This window comes from Pterocles gutturalis, unplaced genomic scaffold (genome assembly GCF_000699245.1).
Source record: "Pterocles gutturalis isolate BGI_N339 unplaced genomic scaffold, ASM69924v1 scaffold15501, whole genome shotgun sequence".
NCBI lineage: Eukaryota > Metazoa > Chordata > Aves > Pterocliformes > Pteroclidae > Pterocles > Pterocles gutturalis.
Genome location: NW_010105730.1, coordinates 7755 through 32420, shown reverse-complemented (window position 1 = coordinate 32420; position 24666 = coordinate 7755). Strand labels below are relative to the sequence as shown.

The following is a 24666-nucleotide window of genomic DNA, read 5'->3' as shown; positions in this document are numbered from 1 at the left end:
GGGGGGGGGGCTGAGCTTGGGCCGAGCTTAAATCCTTAGCAATCACTTACATCCTTAGTGAGAAAAACTGACTAAAATCGAAGCTTACGGGATGACTGCCTGGCCGCAGAGCAGCTGGAGAGGTGGGGAGCCTGGGCAGGGAGACACTGCAGGTACCTCTGACACCTGCTGGGGACAGCGGCTGAGTCACAGCGACAGCTTTCCTGAAGGCTGCGGCGCCTCTCCCAGGCACTCTGCTTCGTTAAACAAGATGCAATGCCTCTGAAAGAAACTGTATGCTGGCGTGATCTGAAAAGCAAACGCACATTGGAAATGCACTTCCAGAACAGCTCCAGTCCGCCACAGAACTGCAGGAAGGATTGGTCCCGAATTTATCCCTCTGGTACCTAAACACGGGCACTGTAAGCGTCATAGCTGGGCTCTGCTGGCCAGGTACAAGGGGAAGGCACAGCAGCCACCCCTCTGCGCTCTACAGCATCCTCAGGTTTTGTAGTTAAACTGGCCCCTCCAGGGGTCTCAGCCGTGGCAGACCCCACTGATGGATCACACCCGCTCATGGAATGCCATGAAGACGGAGTGGCTGCTGGAGTCAGTGGATACACAGAACTGTGCTCATGGAAGAGAATGTCTCTTTTCTCACATGCAAGATTATTACGTAAATATCTGCAGCACAGCTTTTCAGAATAAACCTATTTGGACTATTTTTTCAGGCAGGAAATGTGACACTACACAAACATGGTGCAAGCTGCAAGGCAGTATACATAGTCCATCCCACAGATCACTTGATTGTCACTATGACTTTAGAAGCAGTGGTTCCCAAAGCTCCCTTGGAGCTCACAAGGTGCATCTTGGTAAGACAGAAGCTCTGTGCAGTGCCCGTGACAGATATGCTCCTTTCTTTCACTTAAAAAACAAGTTAGTTGAAAAGGTATTTTTTTTCCCCTGCAGCCTTGTAAGTGTTAAACAATAATCAAAATATTGTTGATAGCTGTTACTACAGTTGGAAATAAAAAATGATGACAATGCCTTTTCCAAGACAAATGAGCCTGCATTAGGGAGGTAGGAAAACACAGAAATATGTACAAATCGAACTGTTTGGCAACATGTTATCACTGGCAGATGGCAACAACCAGTGTTAGCTTGGGGAGGCATGCTTTGCTTACAGATAAATGAAGCAGGCAAATGAGTAATTGCTTTCAGATAATTTGCAGTGTATGTCAGATACGTCCTTGTGGTCTTGAAAGGATTTTAAATCCTTTTCTCACCATCTAAGAAAAGTTTTAAAATTACAAGAGACGTTTTGTCAACTTCAGCAACAAGGAAGCGTCGAGGCAAGCCTCTGCAATGCAGTCACCTCCAAACCCTGACAGCACAGATGTGATACTGAAAATCCTCTTTCTGCATTACGCAAAGACTGCCCAGTTGCAAGGTTTAAGGATGACAAAGACAGGACGAGGGAGACATTTCACTGACTAAAATTCAGACTTTTTTCATAATACGCTAAACAGTTTTTTATGACACAATGCTTTTTGAACTATTGTAATTTATATCCACTGAACTGTGACACTGCATTCATCAAAGGTTAAGATGTAATAAAGAATTGATTACAAAATCTTTGATCATACATATAAGTCTTACCTAAAACAGAGCAAAAAATCTGGGAAGGGATCTTTTATTTCCCCATATTAAGAACTGGTAAGTAGGACGGAAGCTTCTTCTGTGTATGAAGTGTGTACTTGAGCGAGAAATACACTGTACACTGAGAGAAACATTTCCTAGAATGCCACTGAAGGCAAGCCTTGTCCTTTCCAGGTAACAAAGTAATCTCCTGGCAGTTCTTGCACAAGGAGGTGAGGGAGGAAGAGCGATGTGACTGCCAAGGAAGAAACCATTCCAAATTCCTCAAAATTCCCCAGACATGGCAGAAGGCTTTGCTAGGAGGTCCCATCGCCATTACACATGCCACAGTGACACCTGACAGAGAGGAGGAGGTTCCCAAGTGGTCGCCCATGTCACCTCCACCAGCAGCCCTCCCCTCCAAAGCCAAACTGGACCCTTCCCCACAGCCCACCCTCCTGGCAGACCCCAGAACCTCCCTTACCTTGGGGTGGCAGAGCCCTGACGAACCGGGCAGTGCGTCTCTCTCCAAGCGGCCAATCCACGGTTCACCAGCCGCTGCCGGGTGATCTCTCCCATTCTGACGCTCCTTGCTGCTGGGCGCTCGTGTCAGCTGCTCTTCCTCCAGTTCTCTGCTCGGGGTTTCAGCCAGTACAGGCGCAGACTGTGGACTCTACTGCTCTCGCCTAGACCCAACGTTACTGTTTAGAAACCCCCCCAAGGCTGTCATAAGACATTACTTATAGTTTATCATTAGTACCTTACAAATTGTTTATTGTATATAATATAAATCAAACAAACCCAAGGATATACTCTATCAAAAATAGAAAAAACATTTATATGTTCCAAATATATAAATAAGTTTAGAAATCTGGCATCTTTTTTTTTTGAAGTGTTGTATCCATTTAGTTGAGTCAGACTCTTTGCAGACTCAGAAATGCCAGGACAGACAAAAGTCAGAAGAAAGTAAAAACAAGAGAGATGACAATTTAGGGTCCAAGACTTCCCCAAGAGTCCCAGACAGTTTACAACCTGAGATCAGTCCAGTTTGGAAATGAGACTGATCAGAGAAGTGGGTTTAGATCAGGTTCTAAGAAGTGCTGAAGAGATCCAGTGGCCACTGTAATACTGTCTTTAAAAACATCTGTCGAGGATATACTCACGCTACACTGACACGGTAAAACAACGCTCAGAAAATGGAGCAGATGCTGTCTTTAACACGGATCCAGCATGCAAGCGAGCACACACAACTGTATGTGTGAATCTAAAGGGCTTTCACATGACATCTGGTGTCAGAGAGCACTTTCGGGAACCACCACAAAGAGACCAGAAAAACACCTCCACTGTTCTGCAGCCATTTAACACACACAGGTTTGGGAGTTTTACCAGAGATTGCAAACCGAACCAAGGACAGAAGAAAGACATTGTATTTCCACAGTGCTCCCTGCCTTAACAATCAGCGGGGGCAATCGTATGCTGAAGAAGTGAAGACTGAAGTCACTGGGGTCTAAACATTCAGGGGGGCTTTACACAGGGGAAAGGGGACTGGTTTCTTGCAGGTGGGCAATTCTACTGAATACTGGGACTTGAAAGGTGATGCGTTTCACAGCCCAGGGCCAGGGAAAAGGTCTTGGCAAGTGTCACTGCGGGAAGCACCTGCCTTTGGAAGCACCAAGAGGAAGAAAAGTTGGGGACCTATAACCTATTAGAAAAATGGGAAGAAAAGAAAAGGCACAGGAAGAAAGTCGAGGGGACAAAAAAAAAAAAAAAAAAAAAAGAGGCTCCAGATGACCTGTGTGCTGAAGGCAGGACAGCGACTGGAAGGGGGTGTGCAATTTGTCAGAGCCGTTCTCCAGCACATCATCTGGACAGCAGGCCACAAGGAGGAGCAGTGCACCCGCAGCTCACAGCACCACTGCTAGCACCAGCCTGGAACAGGGATTCCAGCTATCAGCAAGGCCTCCATGTACAACATTTTCAGGATGGAGGAGTGGGCTCTGTTCAGTATCGTCTCCTCTGTTTTTTGTTCCCTTTTCTTTTCTGTTCCTTCTCTTTCCGGGCTCCGGCTGTGGTAAATGTTATACAGTGAGCATCTAAAAAGTCCAGCAGCTTTGCCTTGGAAATTTTAATGCCGTTCTGTTTCAGCTCTGTGTGCAGCTCAGCCAGCTCAATTGGCTGGTAAAAGAGAACCTTGTGGTACAGGGCTGTATTTGAGCGGATGTAGCACCTTACTGCCTCCAGCTTTTCTTCTTCCCGAGATGCTGCCTGAGATGCTGGAAGCTCCTCTTCCTCCTCCTCGGATGCAAAAGCACAGGCTTCAAATCCATTCAGGAAAGAACTAAAAGCGAGATCAAGTAGGCCAGAGATCAAGGAAAGAACAGGCCTTGAAGGACAGGACCAGAGCTCCCCAATCCCTGGTGGTCAGCCCCTGTGAGAACCCTCTCTAGGATCCCAGACTCTCCAATACCAGCACCCACAAAATGAGTGAAGCAGAACATGGCATGTGTTCTGCAAACTTCCCCATCCCAGCCACGACAGCGCTGGTCCTGCTCTCCCAGCCCCGGAGCTGTCTGGCATTCCTTGCTCCTGACCCATGGCACCTACCGCTGCCACACTGCGGGAGCCTCTGCCGAGGAGTGCTGTGCTGTCCTCGCCCTACTCTAGCTGCAGGTTCTCAGTCACCGCTGAGTGCTTCTTGTCGCTCTAACCTGCAGAGACCAGGCATGCCAGATTTGGGCCTTGCCCACATGCAGCCACCAGCACTTTTGTGTTCTGAGAACAGCTCACTGGGAGTTAACCAAAGCCTGTTTCTCTTGTAGGAGTGTGTGGCCCTTCAAATGACAGGCCCAAGGAGGTGGCAGGGCCACTGTACACCACACAGACACTCACTGCTGTTTGCTACATTCCTAACTCATCTCTGCCCTGCACCATGGACTGTTTTGGTTAGTATTTCGTTCCCTTACCTCTGTGAACCGAAAGAGAGATCGCTTCCATCCACTGAAGAAGCTTCAGACTCCTGAGATGCTGAGAGCAGTGGTTCCTCACCATCAGCCGCCAGAGGCCATCTCTCTGGAGATTTGGATGACCTTTTCTGCTCTTTGTCTCCTGGCTGATGTGCCATTTTAGTTCCCTCCGTGGGTGCTGCACAGCCTGTTTCACGGGATTCAACAAGGTCATCACCAGCCCTCCCCACCAGGAGCACTGAAGAAGCCGCAGCGACCTGCTTCCTTTTGCCCACAGCCCTCGAGGCGCTGGCACGCTTTCCACCTGCAGTCCGGTCTGCCTTCGACTGCCTAGAGCGTTTGGCCGGGGACTTGTGCAGGGGAGGCTGGGAAGATGGGATTTCATCCTCAAAGTCAGAGTTCACGTCCCGGTGAGTATACTGGAATATCTCCTTCAGCTTCAACACCATCTGGCGTTTTGGTAGAGCACGAACTCCGAATCTGAAAGAGAAAGGTAGGAGCTTAGGTTAAGATAATGCTGCACCTTCTGCTGTCACGCTCAGGAAGGGGCTCAGGCCAGGAATTCCAGTGGCCAGCTGGAAGAGTGTGACATGACCTCAAAAAACAGCAACTGGAGCTTCACCAAGGTTTCCCTTTCAGCCCAGGAGCTTCTTTCCCACCACCTGCCACCAAGTTTCTGCTCACAGAGAGATGTCCTCCTGGAGGTAATGCTCACCTGCTCAGCTCCTTCTTCAGCTGGGGGGTCTCCATGATGGAGTAAGCTGGCATTGGTGTCATCGGCGTGCCAGGAGGTTTGTCGTTCTCCTGACAGGATGGTTCTGCAGCAGAATGAAATGACCATGATCAGAATGACTACAGAAAGGACTTAAAATGGCTGGTATCTTCCCATCTTAGTGGCAGATACTTTAATACTAGGTAATAATTGTTTTAAGTAGCACCACTTTTCTATAAGCTCTTTTAAGTATTACTCAGCTTCATACTGGACACTTCAAATGAAGACAATTTAACCTAGTCCAATAAATCTAGTGTCAATACAAGCTCTCACCAGGAGTCTTTACAGGATCCGTCCCGCAGGCACCTGCTGCAGCTGACAACCTCTGAGACAGAGGAAGCACCTCTGGAAATTCATCTTCCTCTTCTCCATTCCAATCATCCCAGATTTTGGAGTTCAGGTAACTCGGTCTACTGCCCACTGATGAGCACGCCTCAATAGGACTCCTTTCAAGACGGGGCAAAGTTGTTCTTCTGCCAACAGGACTTCCTCGAAGAGGGGTGCTGCCCTTAATTTCCTGTGCGTGGACTGGGCTCTCCCACTGGCCATGCCAAGAGCCCGGCCTGGGGCTGCTGGCAGCACTGGTCTTTGCACGGCTGACCTGGTTGGAGTCCTGGCTGTTACCTCTGACCGGTGACAGATATTCAACCTGCCAGCAGTCATCAACAGGGAGCGGGGGCTCGTCACAAAGCAGGACGCTACTACTCACAGAAGGCAGACTGATTTCCTTCTCACTGTCCTCTACCTCAACCACGCTGATGTTTGCTTTATCTTCCAATGACTGCTCATGGCAGGGAGGCACAGGTTTGGATAAAAATGACATCTTGGCACATTGGCTTTGTATGTTGCTGTGGTCAGGGGAGAGGAGAACTGGATCCACCGGAGAAAATGGTGGGGAGCTCTTGGAAAAAGATCCTGCTGCTGGGCTGCTGGAAGGGCTCCTTTCACTGACAGAGTTCTGCATAGGCAAATGTTCGTTTGACAATGCTGTTTCACAAACTTTTATTAAATTTCCAGCCATTTCATGGTTACTATTACCCGCTGCTAAGTTTTTTGTGCGGAGTTTAGATCCTGGGCTCTTTAAAGAATTGATACTTGTGACCTGAGTCTGTGTTGAGGAACTTCTGCTTTTGCTCAGAACCGGTGTGTCTGGCACTAGCCAGGAGCTCTCTGTACCTGACGACACGTCACGACTGAGCCTTTTTTCAGGGCTCAGGTTTGGACTCTGTTTGCTCTCCGTACAAGCATCTGTTTGTCTGCTAAGAGACAATTCAGTGGACATCTTTACATAATTACTTATACGCACTGTATCTCTAACACCCCCCGAGACCTGGGCTGGTCTCTGCTCTGTTTCAGGGACTGATGAGTTAGGTTCAGGTTTTGGTATCTCAGGACCTTGTTCTATGTTTGTACGTTTCAGTTGCCCAGGGATTTCCATTTCTTGCAGAGCAGAGCCTGACTCTGGTGACTTCTTGTCTTGTTGTAACTCCATTTCATCATCAGAAGATAAAACAATGACATCACCCTCCTTGTCCCCCTGAGCTGCACCATCCTGAGTTCTGATGACCAGTGATGACATCACTGGGACATATGTACGCTTGTTTAAATCAATGTCAGGAAGCTCTGCTGGAGAAATTGTGTTGTCATTTCTTGATGCAGTATCCAGCTTGTTGGCTTTCTGACAGGGTATTTCATCAGATGGCAATGATACTTCCTTTTTGTTTTGCTCTGATGTTGACACATGTTCTCTGGCAAACTTTCTGTCTGATTTTGGAGATGCAGGTGAAGAGCCAACAGCAGGAAAAAGGGGCACATAAGGTTTGGGAGGAGGACTCCCATAAAAATAATCATTCCTACATGGAGAGAGGTCTTTTTGTGACTTGTTGTACAGAAATGAACCATTAACATCAACATGTTCTTCACTAGGAGCCTCTCCTGATTCTCTGATAACTTCTTTCACTGGGGAAGGCTCATGGTAATCTCCCTGAGTTGCAGAAAACAAGCGCTCATAACTTTCATTTATATTCGTATCACCGTGGAAGCTAGGAAACTGTTTTTCACAGTGATCTGCCCCATCATGTGAGACCTGAGATGACTTGGAATCCTTCACACCTTCACATCTCCTAATGGGCTCTCCTTCATTAGCGCTGGTACCATGGGATGCTGTGTCCCATTTTTGCGGTTCGCTGTGGTGAGGCACAAAAGCAGGCTGTGCAGCATTCATGCTTTTGCACCTATTTATATTCTGCATTTTCTCTTGTCCAGACAAGTCACATTTAGATCTTTCCACATCACTGTCATCCCTCAAATCTTTGAAGTTGTTGCTTATTGAAGCAGATTCAGATCTCTTTACCTTCTCCTCCTCAGTCTGCTGGTTTGTTCCCTGGGCTGCCTCAGTGTCACTGCAGATGCTGCAGTCTGTTCCCTCGCTCACCTCCGTTTCACCTTGAGCCATCTTTCTCTGAGTTGCAGCAAACTCATAAATTTCTTCCAGCTCCTCTTCACCCATCCCATTGTCATCTTCCTTCTGGCACTCAGGGTTCATCATAGCTGCTTCCTCCTCCTCTTCACCCACCCACACTGACTTCAAGAGGTCTTGGAAGTTCTCAGCTCTGTCCTCACAATCTTTGTCATCCCTCACAGAGATAAGATCATCTTCTGAATCCACTCCAGAAGACACCTGACTCTCTCCAGTGTTGTTTTCACACTCTTCCAGCAGTTCCCTCACACCAAACCTGCAAGGACGCAATTGTAATGTTAGTATTTTCCTCCTCCAGTATTTTCTTCACCATTTCGCTGCCTGATCATTCTTGTGAGCCTTGTAAAGAATTTTCATGAGGAGAATTTGCCATCTTCCTAAAGTATACAAGATCCAGTATACTCCTAAAATTCAGAATTCCCTTTTCCAAGTGCCACTCACATGAAAGCATCAGGCTCACTTTTCCTTTTTTTTTATGCTTGAGCCTAAAGAGCTGTATGACTACACTAAAACCTCTTTGCTGTTTGCACTGTTGAGAGCCCCAGGGAATGGCTGGGGCTGGATGATGTCTGTCATGTGCAGGCTTCAGGGCTTTTTGGAGTGACAGGACATCTCTGCACATACATTTTGGCAAGACCCAACCATTTCCCCCCATATCTCAGCAACTGCTCTTCACTTAGTGCATGCCCAGGATCACAACAAAGAGCGTGGCTGACAGAACACATCAGCATTCTGTGCATCCAATACATCCCGCAAGTGTTGTTCAAATGAAATGCATGCTTTGAGAATCAGATATAGAAGATATGCTCAACATCATCTATTAACAAAGAACCGGGGACAAAACTCTTGGCATAAGTTTGCTAGGAATATATTGAACATAGAAAACCTCACACAGATGGAATCTGAAGAGAAACTAATGGAAAAGATGAGGATAGGATGTTCTTATGTTCAAGTTTCATTTACAGAAGTAAGCAGAGGACTACGGAATTTGTAAGCCACTAAAACTGCAACAGAAGGTGTCAGGCTGGGGTCTGTGTGACTGAAAGCATGAGGGAATCCAAAATAAGCTCACGATACAAACCTGGCAGCCAGAGCCCCCACCTGGGGCAGCAGCCCCGCAGGGATGTGAGCATCAGCAGCATAAAGGTATCGCAGGAACGCACACACCGCCTCTCCTGTCACGTCACTCAGCAGCACACGGCATGTCTGTGCATTCCCATCCTCCTGCACGAAGAACCCTTGGCTGTGAACCTGGAAGAAGAAAGCAAAGTCCATTTGCTGGTAATGGAACAGCGACACCAATGTTCTTGTTCCTGTTGGCTTACTTCGTTCATTCGCCAAAGTTTTGTCCTGGGACCAGAACCTCAGAGGGAAGCTAAAATGACCAGTTATGCAGAGCTTCATATGGAACAGGCTATTTCCTTCCTGACCCTACAGCTCTTAGCTTGGATAAAGTTTGTCTACTTGTTGTTTTAGTCACACATATAAATGATGGTCCTAGAGTTCTCCGCTTTGTTTTAGAACCACATTACTTCTCAGAGCACAATTTCCAGAGTTACCTACATCTCTCTACAAGTGAGCTGCCTCTGATCTGTTCTGAATTTACCTACCCTTGATGCACTGCCAAAACTCTAGTTCTCCTGGTGTCTCACCGTACAGAATACTGCTCCACTTAACTGCACCATTATCTCTGCAGGTCCAGCTTGATCTCAGGTTTTGGCAAAAATGTATCTCTAGGTCAGTAAGGTCTTAGTTCTTTTGCAGCCAAATCATGTATTGTGCTATTTGAAACTCTCTCCAAAGTCAAGGGGTGCCATGCAACATAAAACATGAGCTCTGAAGTCATCTCTGATTAATTACTGTCTCCTTGACACCTAAAATCTTCAACAAAGAAGAGTGGTCCCTCACCTATACCGAAAATAAACAAGAAATGCTGCTCTGCAGGTGGGGACTCACAGGAAAACAACCCTCTGCAGGAATCAAAAATACAGCATGGGGCCGATCCCACAACTCTACCCATAGAAATGATTCCTGTCCATGAAGACAGTGGACGGGAATGCTAAAGGCAGGCACAACCGCAGAGAAATAATAAGAGAAGCTTGCTAACCCAGGGGCTTTAAAATCCTTTGATTTGTGTGCACATGCACATTTGCTAGTGGTTGTGAAGATCCCTGATGACATTTCAGAGGAAGACTGCTGTATGGCATATATGAACTTGCTTCCCCCCTCCCCCGAGCTTTCCCAGAACCCTTAGAAATGGCCTTAGTCACCTTGGGTGGAAAGTACATGGATGAGGATAAAACTAATTCCACTGTTTCCAAAAGGGCAGCTCTAAAGAGAGCTCCCTTTGTCCGGGAGCTGGCTGTAGGGACGGGTGGCAGCTGTGTGAAAGAGTAGAGTTCAAATCTTGGGCTCGCTGCCTTTCACCGTCCCGACAGGAGGCTGCAGAGGAGCAGGCTGGGAACTATTCAAACCAAAATGCTTCTGGGAACGTAAGAACTGCTTCACTAGCCTTGCAAAAAGCACAGCTCAGTGCAGCTACCTCCAAAACAACTGTGAGATTGACAAAACCTCTGTGTAGGTTATTTTCAAATACTTCCAGAATCTCTTTACTCAAGTTTCCCAGCCTCGACGACAGGCAGGACACACCAAGATGGACAAGGCAGTTGGCACTGGCCCAGGTACAAAAATTCAAGGGCAAAAAGCACATGGGAAGCTTCCTCCATTGCTCAAGGAGGGACCCTTGCCTCCCCATGGTCTCCCCAGATAAGGTTCCACATTTTCCACCACTTTGTCAGGACTCTGGTTTCCTAAGCTGAAAATTCACTGCAGGTTTTTGGTTTCCTAAGCTGAAAAATCACAGGCCCAGCAGTGCTCTGTGCTGATCCGGTAACATTAACTGTAGGTGTGGGCAGCGTGGGCTTCCCTAAAGCAGAGGAGGAAAGTATGTCAGCAGTACTTACAGCCTCAATGGCCTGCGGACACCGTGCGTACAACACAAACATGTGGGCGTAAAGGACCTCCCCGCAGTCCACCTGGAACTGGACATCGCTTAAGTGGGGGTTGTTGACCATTGCACTGAAATCTTCAGCCAGCAGCCTGAGAGAGGACTAGAACACAGAAAGAACACAAAGACAGAAGTTACGCTACAGCTGTCAAATGCTTCCCTGAAAAATAAGAAGGGAATGTCCCAGTTTATCAGCATCACTGTATGGTGGGCCCCAGTTTGGATACGCTGCCTTTGCCTCCTGAAGAAAATCATTATTAACTTCAGGTCTTCCATACAACAAACAAGCAGACAAGTCTAACAGACGTTTCTGGCTTTGCTTTCCTCCACTTTTTCAGAGTCTGGCAATTGTGACGAGAGAGCAGTCATGTTGTATTCTATTGTACTTGTTCTGCCTTGTCTTACAGCACATTATCACCCTCAGATCTTCACCGCACCGTTTCCTGATGTGGTCTAGCCACTGCCTACAGCTGGCCTCTCGATCTACTGCCTTCCACCACATTTTTAGGAAACTGTAATTTCCACTTTGACGGACTTGAACTCAATTCACTATAATTAGAGCAAGAGGAAAGAAGATGACTCAGGGATGAGGTAATGAGCCTTTCTTCTCTCGTTCACTGTCTGGCAATGACAGCTGAGAAGAGCAGCTCTGCAACAAGGGGCCCACATAGAACAAAACAATAATGTAGGTGCCAAATTCAAAGGAACTTACGTGCTTGTTACTGAAAACCCTTTTGAAAATTCCACTCAATTATAAAAAAGAAACATAATTTTTGTTACCTTTCTAGAACCCCTTGCTGGAATTCTGGCGAGGGCTTGTTGACTGAGCCACCTGTGACTGGTTACTGGTGATGGTACGGTCAGGCCTGGGGCAAGCTGCCCAAGACAGCAATGACCAAAGCTCTGTTTCTGCTCTGGAGCTGTTCCCAGGATGAACCCAACCCAGGCAATCTTCTAAAGACTCAGATCCCTCTAGACAAGTGCTACAGCTCTGGAGGTGGCCAGTTGTCTGTGTTTTTTAAGAGTTAATTTTCTTCCCAGCAGCTGGTGTGAGGCTGTGTTTGGACTTGTACTGAGGAGAAGCTGATCACACACTGATGTTTATAGTTGCTGCCAGGACAGTCAAGGACTTTTTAGCTTCTCCACTGTGCCCGTGTCTGCAGGGGCAGGAGGAGCTGGGAGGGAGCACAGCCCCAGTGACCAGCCCAGGATTCAACCTCAGGTTTAGGACCGAGACCGAAACAGGCCAATGGTCTATTCCATCCCATACACATCATGCCCAGTATAGACACGAGGATCTGTATGGAAGCTGTCTCTCTTTCTCAGTCTGCTCTCTCAGACTCCCAGACTCCTCTTTTCTGGGGTGCAGTTTTGGGACTCTCCCTGCTCTGGGACCGTTAGCCAGGAATGAGCTGGGCCTTGCTCATCGGGTGGTGAGCAGTAGCACTGGTATCACTCATTTGTATATTATTATTATCATTATCATTATTATTTTCAATTTTATTGTATTTTAGTTATTAAATAGTTCTTATCTCAACCCACGAATCTCTTTTCCTTTTACCCCTTTAATTCTCTCCTCTATCCCTGGGAGGTGGGATGGTGAGCGAGCGGCTGTGTGGTGTTTTCTGCCAGCCAGCTGGGTTTAAACCACGACACCAGCACTTCAGAGAAGTGTGAAATACCCTCAGCTCACAGCTGAGAGGCTGTCTGACTGTAAGTGGAAACCAGTCTATAGTTACCATACTAATCGTTTACCTTGTGCTTTTCAAACCTACTGCAGAGTTGAGGAATGGCAAGTTTTATTCTGGTGAACATCTGCACAAGATGTAGTTCCACCTGGAACAACACAGCTCTTTATTTCATTAGCAGGTTTCTACATTAGCAGTGGACTGTGGAAACCCAACCTTTCTACTCACTCTAGCATGTGTTTGCGGGCAGCCAACACTAATTAGCACCCAAACAGCAGCACACACCGGAACACTTCTTCCAGGCCTTCATAGGTGGGCTAGAGAAGACTCTGCATGTCGTGGCAGTGGTGTGGACTGGTCTCCAAGGGAAAGACAGGAAGCTCAGACTGGAAACTAATCTGCTGTTTCTTACTTTCTTATTCTTGGCAGGTAGGATACCTGCAAGACAGTACCTCAGGAAGCCAGCAAACACAGACTCCTGATGCTACGTTCCAGGCAGCAAGCCCAGAACAGCTTTCCTGCTGGTGCTAAAATTATGAATCAGGAATGGGGAAATTAAGTAAGGCTAGAAACCTCCTGGCTGCACCATCCTCTGTGCAAAGGAAACAGACTGGTCAGAAGACAGCTCTGAATGGGCATATGCTCCTGCTGGAGAACGCACCAGAACACTCTCTCCTGCTGAGGAGCCCAGCTGGATCGGACTTCACAGATGTGACAGGGGTCTTAAACATGGGTGGGGGATGTGTTACCAATGCAATGGATGTATCTGCTCTACATGGTTACACTCTGTGCTCATATAAAGCACAAATCTCTCTCACTGGCAATCCAACTCTTCAGCAACACTTCATTTGCTCAGGACTAAATCAAACTAAATCTGAAAAAATGATCATTCTGGTTTTGCTGGTAGCAACTGAGTTTCAACAACAGTATCAGAACGGTTTCAGTACTGCTAAAGGGCTCTGGTTTAATAGACTCAGAAGCTTATAAAACAAGATGTTTTACCCTGGTAAGGATTTTTTTAACACCCCCAAAGAGGGTTATTATCTAATTATCTAGAGTTTCTGTAACAAGTAGCTGGAATGCTCAAGTTTAGTATTGATTCCCACTGCAAAGATCTGTTTCCTTATAGAAATCTTGGAATTCTGTCAGGACAGTATGAAAGTACTTTCTCAAGGCATCAAAATCTATCTGGCACAAAAAGCTACTAGCTTTGATGGCATGATTATCTATTATCAAAACAAAGATCATAAGTTTCACCAGATATAGTGGATGACCCTGGTAAGAAGATGCATTAGGGTATTTTATACGCACTTCAATTGAAGGAAACTGATTATACACCCACGGGGTTAAGGACTGGTGCACCTGGAGTAAGATGTGATCAACAGAACGCTACTGCCTTGATAAAAAAAAATCATCTGTGACATACTAGCCCGCAGTCTTCATGCAGTGTCCATAGAGAGCACATTGATTTGCAAGCTAGATCCTCTGGTATGTGTTCCCACAACTGAGGATTTTCTATACTAAACCTTTTAAAAGCTCACAGTAGCAGCAAAAAAGTTCTCATCTTCCACAGACCTCACAGCACTCCACCTCAGCTATCAGGCTTTTTTGCCAGATGAGAGAATTCAGTGCGAGTCAGCCAGTTGTTGGGACAATTCTCTCTTCCGCTGCAAGGCATGGCGTGGAGAGGAAGGTGACAGAAGAGGAAGAACTCCCTTCAGAACCACCTGAAGTGGCTGGGTGTGTGAGCCTGGAGGAAGCACCAGGCAGCTCTGTCTCTCTTTGCTCTGAGATAGCCCGGGCATTAAAGCAGAGTACTGCCTAACGTGGCGCAGCTGCATCCCCAGCTCCTGTCCCCAAATACTCTCAGTGCTATAACATAACTCTTTAATCGGTTCTCTTTATATAAACTGTGCACAGACTGCCCTTCTGTTACCTGTCATTTTAAATCATCTCTCTCATCAGGTAGGACAAGTACTGACAAACCCACAGGCCTGCTTGTGGGTGCCACTGAAATACCAGCACATGTGCCCATCTCGCCTGCGCCCATGATGTGGGCCCCGAGCGACTGTGAACCTCAAGCACTTCTCTGTTTCTATGGGAAGGAATGGGAAATATTCCATACTTCTATTGCACAAATGCAATAGCTTCTTTTATACAGTGCTAAATAAATACAAAAAAAGTGGAAAAAAAGGGTTGTCCTTACTGTTTTACATCTGCTTGTCAGGAGGCTCTTCTCTTTGGATGGGGGGACAAAGCCACTACATGGAGTACCGCTGGAAGCCAGTTCTTTTCCTCAAAGAAGAAAAAATGCACATCACAAATCACATACAACTTCTTTGTAAGACAAAGACATGCAAGAACTCCTGACAGGATTCTTGCCATAACAACTCCCCAAGACCAGCCTGACTAGGCTGAAGGCTCAGCCTCTCCCTCGTGCCATTACTGGGAGGGTCTGGCTCTGGGCTGTGACAGGCTGGGGGTACCTGCCACCAGCAGCACCAACCTACTGCAGAGCTGTGCATGCCAGAACCATCCAGATGGAGGAACACTGGAGTACAGCGTGCTTCTCTGCTTTCATCTCCCAGTCTTCCTCCAGTGGGAAAAAAACTAGGACACAGAGCAGGATGGGACATGCTTTCGTCCCATCCTAATAGAATAAATCCCGGATCTGCATTTCAACCTAGACAAAACGCTCGTGGGCCCTAGTGCTCAGAGGCAGCCAGTGAAACCAGTTTCGCACAGCCTGAGCCCTGTGGTAGTCTACAGAACAGGATGCGGAGCAAGAGAGAATTAATGGCTTCAGCTGCATTAGTGTCTGCACAGTGTTTTTTCTCCACCTGGTCTCATCTACACACACAATATAAAATTTTGTGCATAAATTATTTCCCTCACCCAGGAAGCTCTCTCTCCACTGAAATCCCAGGAGTAGTTTTACAGGACCAGCAATCCTGTGCTGCAGTTTAGGAGCTGAAGTGAGGAATATTATACCCAAGGGAAGATACAGACAGGTGAACTTAGGAGACATGTTCTATTCACAGGTGAACAGGAGACACACAGCACACACTGCTGAACAGCCAGGCCATCTGAAGGGATATCACTGACCCTGAATTATGCAGTTGTGCACCACATACAACTCTGACTGGGGACATTAGAGAGTTGCCCATTGCTCCCACAGAGGAATGTTAGGTGTTGCATTTTTTCAGCCCTGTATAGGTACAGATAAACTTAATTCACTGTGCAATCCATGTAGCAGCATAAAATCATCCCTCTTGCACTTCTCTTTCAGCTGATTGTCTCAAGACCTCAAAAGACCGTGCACATAACAGAAAGACTGTCCAAATAGCTGGGATGAGCATTCTGGCCCAGCTGTTGAACATGCCTGGCAGAAAATGCTTCAATATCTTTAACAGAATTTTAAAATAAGATTTAGTTCTCTTAAATGCTGGGATTTATGAACCGTTTCAGGAACATCAGCTTGATTGTATCTAAAGCTTTACTGCAGAAAAATGTCCCCCCACAATATTACCTCTCGGATCAACACCCTGTGGGTGCTGTCACGGCTCTCCTGGCTCAGTACAGCGTAAGTGTGGCTCTGTGTAACTGACGGGACTAGGGTCAGGGCTCACAAAGCCACCAGAACTCACCTGGCTGCTCCGCTGCCTGGATCTGGTCAGCATCAAGGTTCCACTGAGTGAGGGTAAGTCCTTCCCTGGCCAACTCAACTAGGTCCTGCAGGGTCTGAACATCCTTCTGGCTGGAAGATAAGAACTGCCCATCTCTTTCATGGCCTGACTTGGATTCATCAGAAGTTTGGCCTCCAACCTCTGTGCACATGGGCTCGGGAGGACTGAGGCCAGGCTGAATTTGCTGGGATACTTTTGGCTGATCAGATCCCACTGACGGCAGAGGGTTCTCTGGCTTATGATTCTGATCAAAAGAGGGGGAAAAAAGACACCAATAAATTAGGTCTCGTTTTATGTATTTGCAGAGCTCAGAGTACAGTCTCTACTTCATACTTTTGAAACATCTAGTAAAGGATTACAGAGCATTCCCCAGGTACAGGGGCTTCTGTGGCAAAAGCTCTCTGTAGTTTTATGAAGGACTCTCTGGAGATAAGACAGCTCTGAACAAAAAGGAAACTACAACAGCAAACGTACAAAAGGTGGTTTCTCCAGGAGCAAGTCTGTGCAGGCAATTGCCAAGCAGGGAGAAAGAATGGTGGAAATGCTCCCACTCCAACATCTAAACATCTCGTTATAGCTGGAGCGCCTGGCAACAGTCACAGCTGAAGCTCTCATCAGGTGCTTCTGTTCTGAGTTCTGAAATACTTTTGCAGTTACAAGTAATTAAATTCAACTTCCACCTTGGAGCTGATATTTTCCAGGTTTAGTCTCTGTTTCCCAATAAAAGTAGTTTTGTTTGTTTATTTCTAAGCAAAAATGGTTTAGCCATTTCTGTGAATGGAAAGAATTAGAGGGAAAACACACTCTTGCCATGATTTTAAAGGCCTTCCTGCTTTTTATTTTTAAAATTCTCTGGCAGTTTTTGGCTTGAACAGAAGGTCAAAATTCTGTCTAGAATGCAGTCCCTTCACTACAGCCCTAGCCTGTAATAAGCCAGTGAAAAACTCTGCGCTTTGGCTGGGGAAGAAGTATTAAATAAAGCACCTATATATGGACAGTAGTTTTTGAATAGAAGCACCAAATATTTCTTCAAGGAAAGAATGATGGAAGGAAGAGAAGTTATATTCTTCTTTTTGGAGAGCAAATATGCGATAAGAGAAGAGAGCTTTGTCTATTTCTGTAGGCACTTTGTATAAAAATACAGAGCACTGAGAGAGGGAGATCTAGGTGAAAACCAGAATGAAACAGTGGAACCGAAAACTGGATCAGAGCTCACGTGCACCAAGAGGCAGTGGGATGCACAGGGAAAGCCTGAAGGGCAAATGCTTCACTTTGTAACTCTAGGTGCTTCCACCTTCTCCCCTGCGCAAGACAAATAGCAGTCTTGAGTTTAAACTTTTCACCCAGTTCCCTGCTGAGTGCAACACACGGCAAAGCTCATACCAGAATCAATGACAGAGAAGTACCAGGAAGGAAAACAAGGGTCAGGCTGCTGTAAACACGGACTAACTAGTGGCAAAATGACCACAGTGGGGTCCCTTTACTCAGCACTCTCTTTTCCATCAGTTATATTTTCTGAAAGCTCAAGGAATAACATGGTAAAGTGAGCCTTGGTCTCCTCTCCAAACAGCAGAAATGAAAGCTTAAGATCACAAAACCCAACTGTGTAAGATCAGGGGACAACAGGGCAGGAGCAGCCAGTGTGAGTATGCAGAGGCTGGGGATCACTCGTTTAAACACCAAATGAGGAAACAGAAGGGTTACAGGGCAAGTGAACTAGGGCACATAAGTATCAGACAAGGACAAAAGAGCATTGTACCTGCACAGGCTTCCAAGGTACAATCGGAGGGGTTAATCCAGCAGTGTAGAACAATTCAGGGTCACAGGGTCCTGTCAGAGCACTGATATTCCATAAAAAGCACTCCCTGGTTTTGGAGAATGGCAAGAGCCAGGCTGCTTTCCCAGATTCACCTTCCAAAATCCTGCTAGTGGGAAGCTGAGGGGTGGGAGGGAACTCCACCTCTTCTGCAACCAGCATAGCTACTCGCTCTTCGATCCTTTTGCGGACCTTCTCTGGGTTCTGAAGCAGCAATGGTGGAGTTGCAGTTGGGCCTCTTTTACGCCGTTTTTTCTCTTTAAAAAGAAAAGGAAGAAGAACCCAAATAAACAGCTGAACACACAGGGCAGAGGAGCTCAACGTGCCAGCTCCTTCAGGTGTTGCAGTCAGTGATGACCAAAAGGCAGCTACAAGCTGAACACAAGTCAAGATTTCCGCAGGTAGTCCGAAGCATCACATCACCCTTACGGGAGAAATGAACTCCAGAAAAGACTGACTCCTGCCCACACTGCCCTGCTGCCTGTTGGGAGCAGTCACACCTCTACAAAATCTGATCATTACAGAAGCAACTGATACTCATGCAGTCTGCTTCCCAGACCCACAGAATAGTGCCTGTACGGCACTTGACTAGATCCCAGCGCTTCGAAAAAGAAGGGAGAAAAAAAACCACCAACAAATCCATGAAGGACTCCTTTTCTTGTGTACAGGTCACTGATTATATCAAACCACAGCTCACACAAAAACTGCACAGCTTCGTTTGGAAATTGTGTGGCTTACTAATGCCCAACCCCAAATCCAACTGGCAGTACTCGCTGGCAGGAAGAGACCCGAGCAGTGTCATGAAGAGTGAATTCTCCCCTCTCCGCAGCACTCAGTGCTCTCCCCTGGCAGTTGTCTTCCTTTCTAAACCTTTTTGCACACTGAAATAGTGAGGCACATGCTCAGCAGCATGTAGTATACACATATGTCCAGCACAGAAAGCAAACAGAGAGATAAGGTTGAAAAAGCTGCAGTAATCCAGGGTGCAGCAGGATGAATAGGAAAAAAATCTCCTGCAGGAGAAATAACAATAATATTTTCATGTAATCTCTTTTCACTTCTACAGTTTGCAAAAAAACAACAGCTGATTTTAAGAATACTTTACAGATTCAAAACAATCAATCAGTGAAAAAAAGCAGGAGATTCCTAAGGGATTTCACTAAAACCCATGGCCATCTTGCAGCCCTTCTTGTCTGTGTGTGGATTCCACATACTGCTGAAACTCTGACAGCTTAAATAAAACAGAAACAGGGCTGTCATCCCTCCTGTGCCCAACAGGGAAGTTTTAGCGAAGAGCAGGCTGTCTTTCATTACTCCTCTGACAACACAGCCTTTGACACTAACTCACTTTAACACATACCTGATCCTGGCTTCCATTTGATTGGCAAAGCAGCCACTGGTTTCACATTTGTAACTGATTTTGCTTGTTCCTGCTTTTCTTGCTCCAACAGAGAGCGTGACATTGCCATAGCAACCAGCAAATCTTCATCCTTCGTCTCCATTTTGGCCCTCTTCTGCGTTTTCTTTGAGTCCTCTTTGGAGGAGACTTTTCGCTTTGACCTGCTCGGTTGATTGCTGAAATACAAGAATGCAGCAGGAAGCCCAAGTTAATGTGACTGGATCAGAGACAAGAAACACTGAACACTCCAGATCAGCTGCTCTGCTTGCTTCGAGAGATTCCCATATCCAGGATAATGAAAAACTATTCAGTGCCTTCTTCCTTAGCAGAGAGCAAAGGATTTCTTATCATCCATGGAATTTAGAGCAATTTAGGGAAATGTGTATTTTGAAAAGGTAACCACAAAACCACAGCACTGATGTAAACATCTGCTGTCTCTATCTTGAATGCTTTTTTGTACTAAAGGAGAAAAAAAAAAGGTGAAGCAAGGTGAAAACAAGATCACCAGAAAATGCCTTCCCACTATCCTGCTTCCACAGGGAACAGTCCCTCCTCAGCACAAAGGGACTTCAAGCCCTTCTACAAATTCAGTCAGGCACCACTTGCTGTACTCTGAAGATTCTGCTCAAATCCAAGATAGCAGATGCAGCTCTGTACTGAGCACATTTCAAAACATCACGTCTGTTTCCTCTTTGGCTCGGGTGTAAAGCACACAATATCCAGCATAGCCACAATCCGAATAGCTGAGGCACTGGCACAGCAGATGCCCAGGAGAGGCTGCACACTCGTACTATGTGGTTTGCTTAATAAGCTCAAACACACCATTCAGCTTTACTGCATAACTGGCTCATAGAGCACAAATAATTCTGACAAACCAGTGTGAGATTATTTACTCCCCATTTTGTTCCTGCCTGCTGACTTTTCAAGTAATCTACCACCTGACCACCTCTGAAGGAAAGCAAGATGATTTCTCCAACTAACCACTACATTCTCATGTGGTACTGGGTCATGGCTCTGTTTGACCTTCTTTGCACCCAGCGTGCGAGTCTGCCCCGCTTCTGCCATTCATTCCCAGGAGCACAGGTTCAATGTCTCCCAGGCCAAAGAAAGTAACCAGCATCTTTTATTTTCACCAGCTTACCTGGGAGCCTGAAGAGGTGCATCACCAAGCGTGGATACCTGCAACTGCACTGCCTGAAGAAGCAGCTTAGGAGGAACTTCCATCTCGGCAGCACAGCGTTTCAAGTGGCTGACTCGGCTTTGCAGGGTTTGGAACTGCTTCCCGCAGATGGGACACTCAGGGACCAGTGGTTTGCTGGAGGATGACATCTGCACTTCTTCCAGCTCATCCAGACACCTGTGAGATGATGTCAAAGCTTACCTTGGAAGACTTTAAAACTGTCCACGCTAAGATTTAAACCATAGTAAAGAAAAGGGAGCACAAGCGTCCCTAATATCTGCAACAGCCAAAGAAACAACCCTTACAGAAACAAGAACTGTGCCCCCACCACTGTGATGAATATGACATATAACAGTTACGTGGAAATTACAGCCTCGGAGGCATATTAAAAACACACTGCTCAGAAGCAAGTGCAGGTAATAACCTTCTTTAACTTCCTTGCGTGTCCATCACCTATCCCTCTTTCTGCATTCATTCTAACATTCCAGCTAACTTACAAACCACCCTTAAAAAAGAATCACCCTACCAGAGAAATGGTAAGTCTTCCTTACGCGAAACAGGAAACTGCTAAATTAAGGGCATGAATTTCATTTACTTGCACACATTCTGAAAAACGAGAAGGCAGGGACACCTTCTCGCAGCCTCTCTACTCTCCATGTCAAAACTCTATGGGGCAAGTCAGTCATCCTTCTGAACAGGATCGCCTGTCCCTCAGCAAACACCTGGATACACAGTGACACACTGCATGTCCTTAGACAAACAATTTTTAGCAAAATAGAGCAAATGTTGCTTTGTTGGTTGAAATCAGTAGATGTCAAAATCTGCAGTAGTGGGTCATTAATTTCGATAGCCCCTTCACCCTCGCAGCTCCTCTGCCACGCTCCTGAGGAAAGCGGCATCAGCCTTATGACACACGCAGAAGCCCTGCAGGGCAACACAACCAGCCTCCGCTTGGAGATCAAAACGACTTGTTAATTCAAGCCGTAAAGGTCACCTCACTACGCAGATCCCCCGGCTACTCTGTTCTAAGCTGACTGAGCAGTCTACGGGGCTGAAGGGAGAGGATGTGGAAAGGACACACCATGATGGTCTGTCACCTGTTAACGTGCTGCTCTCGTCGCAGTGTGTTCATGGCTGAGAGATCCTTCTGGCAGATCTGACAAAAAAACAAGCCTGCATCCTCCAGGCTTGCCAGGGCTTTGCTGAAGAGCCAAAGCCAGAGCACCGTCATGCTCCACGGATGGAAGATCGTGGATATCTGGCAAAGAAGGGAGAGATTACCTAAGAATCCTGTATGAAACATGTAGAACTGTAATACTTGTCATTTCTTTTAAACTTGTTTATCAAACTGGACACATAAAAATTAATTGCAATCTTTCTCTTGCATCGTCACATCTGATCTTTCACAGGGAAACACACCAACTGCACTCTTTCAATGCGACAGGCCTGCACTGCCCTGGGAGCAGGAGCTGGCAGTTCCTTCACAGTACGTCACATGTCAGAGCCAAACGAAGGGCAAAGTTTTGGCTAAAGTTTCTGGGGAGAACATGGGATCTGATACACCACATGTTAAAACACAGCAGATTTTCATGTCCATACAGAACCAACAGGGCCTCGACTTACAAAGAACCAAACCAGAGTAAAATTGCTGGGAATTTAATTCACCTGCACAGAACGTATTAGTTCTGTAGAGTGCCTGGAGATCTACCAAAGACAGGGGCTACCTAGGAGTCATATTCACCTAACAGCTACCTAACACCGTCCCAAGGGAAGGATGGCAACGTTCACTGATCCTGCTGGAATTTCAACCTGTTTCCGAGAAGACAATTATCCCTCCAGAACAGAGCATAAGGTTAATTCAGCCGGGAGAAAAGAAGGGATAGTCCTTTAACAACAAAGAAAGCAAGTATTCTCAGCGATCTGGAGTGATTTATTCAGTGCTGCACACTGAGCCACTAAGGCCAGCTGGGAACAAAGCCCAGGAATCCCGACTGCTTCTCATGCAGCCATTCTCACCAGCCCACCGCACTCTTTCTGCACGTACACAGCTAACAAGAGAAACATACCCTCCTCTGGGGGGCTCTGCTCCTGGCCTTCGTCAGGAAAATCCTCACCGGCTACAGCCTTTGGCAAGCTATCGTCTGTGCTGTGTTTCAGCTGCTCCGGTGCCACCCTCTTGAACTGCTGCATCCTCTCCACCACCAGCTCTGCCACCCGCACCTTCGTCCCCGCGAGTGGCGGCATCTTTGAGGTGGGTGAAGAGCAGGTCCCTGGCTGCGTAGCGGGATGGAAGGATAATGTAGTCTGGGAACAGCCACTCAGAGCATTCACTAGAGGGGGAGAAAACACCAGAGCTTTACCAGCCAGTTCTAAACACAAAGCTGGGCTGCCCAGGGAGCTGCTGGGAAGCTTCCCCCACGGCAGCCTCAGCCAGGCTCAGTTTTGCACCGGCCATTCTTAGAGGAAGAACTGAATGATTTGTTTAGCTATTACATGACTTTATACTTAATAACCTCAGTAAAGGTATCAGGCTTCTGGGCTACAGAGGAGTTCAGATATCTCTATATCCCTTTTAGAGGAAGGAATATCAAGGAAAGCCTTGCCTGAAGGTCACTACTGAAAACAACCTGCTCTCCCCAGCGTTCCCACCACAGAAGGTTCCTGCTGTTCTTCACTCTGATCCCCAAACCCTGCCTGCGGCTCAAGCTTTCAGACTCTGAGCTGAAGGAACCCAGAGTTCCCAAAGAAAGGTGGTAACAGCCAGGAGGCAGAGGCATGGCCCAACACCTCAGCACACCACTGCTCTGCCTGTTATCCCATGGTTATGGGCAGCATGAAAGATGAACTGAAGATCTGCCAGCCCACATAGCAACACATAGTTCAGAAAGGGTGATCAGGACAGAACAGGTACAAAATAATCCTTTTCCCAGCTGACCTTATTCATCAGTTTAAGAACTTCCTGCACTGGTGACTGCATTCTGGCCATTGTGTTTAATAACAACTGGAGGACTAATCCCTTATGAATTAATCCAACACCTTTCTTAACTTGTTCATATTTTTGGCCTTGACAACATCCAGTGGCAATGTATTTCACAATACAACGATGCACTGCATGAAAAAGCACCTCAATATATTTTAATATATTTTAAGCTTGCTTCTAGAAGATTTGAGGGTGTTTTTCTCAGTTCTGATTTTGCAAAACAAAAGTGAATAATGACTCCCTAACACATCACTTTATACCAAGGCTTCTTAAACCCCTGGCTAAGCCTAAGTAGCTACACGTAGAGGGAAACACAAGAAGCAAGTCTGCTTTGACCAGTGCTGCTGTAAGTCCCCTCCAGGTGGACTTCTGAAGAGCTCCACTGAACTACAGGGAGTTTACAGTCCTGGCCTATTTTCTGTTTGAAAGATTGTGGTTCACTCACCTGTCAGGGTCCCCTGGCTACACTCACTGGCCCCTGCACTCGGCTGGCTGGCAGGGAAAGGGCTTCTCTTTCCATCTCCTTGTGCAGTCTCACCACTGCTACAGGCTGCAGCACCACCATCTTCTTTGTGCACCAATGTTCGTTCTTTTGGACCCAAATCTTGAGGCAAGTTTGTTTCCTTCGCTGCTGGTAAGCGATGATGGTTTTGGCTTTTAGCAGCAGCTTTGCCTCTTCTTAATTTGCTTCTGGCTGCAGAGCTCTTTGATCTGTTCTGAGCCCTCTTCCCTGCCTCAGTATCCCCAGCTTTTTTCTTCGCTCCACCCAAAAGATTTGCCCACAACTCTTTAAAATCATTGTCCTGTTCATCCATTGGCCTATAGGTTCCAGTAACACCGTGGCCTAATGCCAGTGTGAGGACGGGAGGGCAGGGGAAGATACCAGAGTCAGTTCAGGTTTGCATCCTCCGTGATGTGCAATCTTCACCAACTCCCTTCCGCCACCGCAGAGATCTCCATTCTCCAGACTTCCACGAGGTCGACACAGTGGGCACGTCTCCACTGCTCTGACAGTTCATGCCGCCACGCTTAATTCACAGCCGTTCTGTAGGGCCCATTCTCTCCCCGGGGACCCCCCC

General features: G+C 46.8%; 1 protein-coding gene across 1 annotated transcript; it reads right to left on the bottom strand.

The window, feature by feature from the left end:
- Positions 1-3618: 3618 nt before the first annotated feature.
- Positions 3619-24402, bottom strand: SLX4 (SLX4 structure-specific endonuclease subunit). The gene is given in 13 exon segments (XM_010087515.1): positions 3619-3955; positions 4581-5060; positions 5296-5398; positions 5626-8087; positions 8913-9082; positions 10795-10941; positions 17972-18285; positions 19389-19603; positions 20569-20784; positions 21705-21806; positions 21808-21865; positions 22674-22937; positions 24033-24402. Coding segments are annotated over 13 exon segments (5238 nt in total).
- Between the last annotated feature and the right edge of the window lie 264 nt (positions 24403-24666).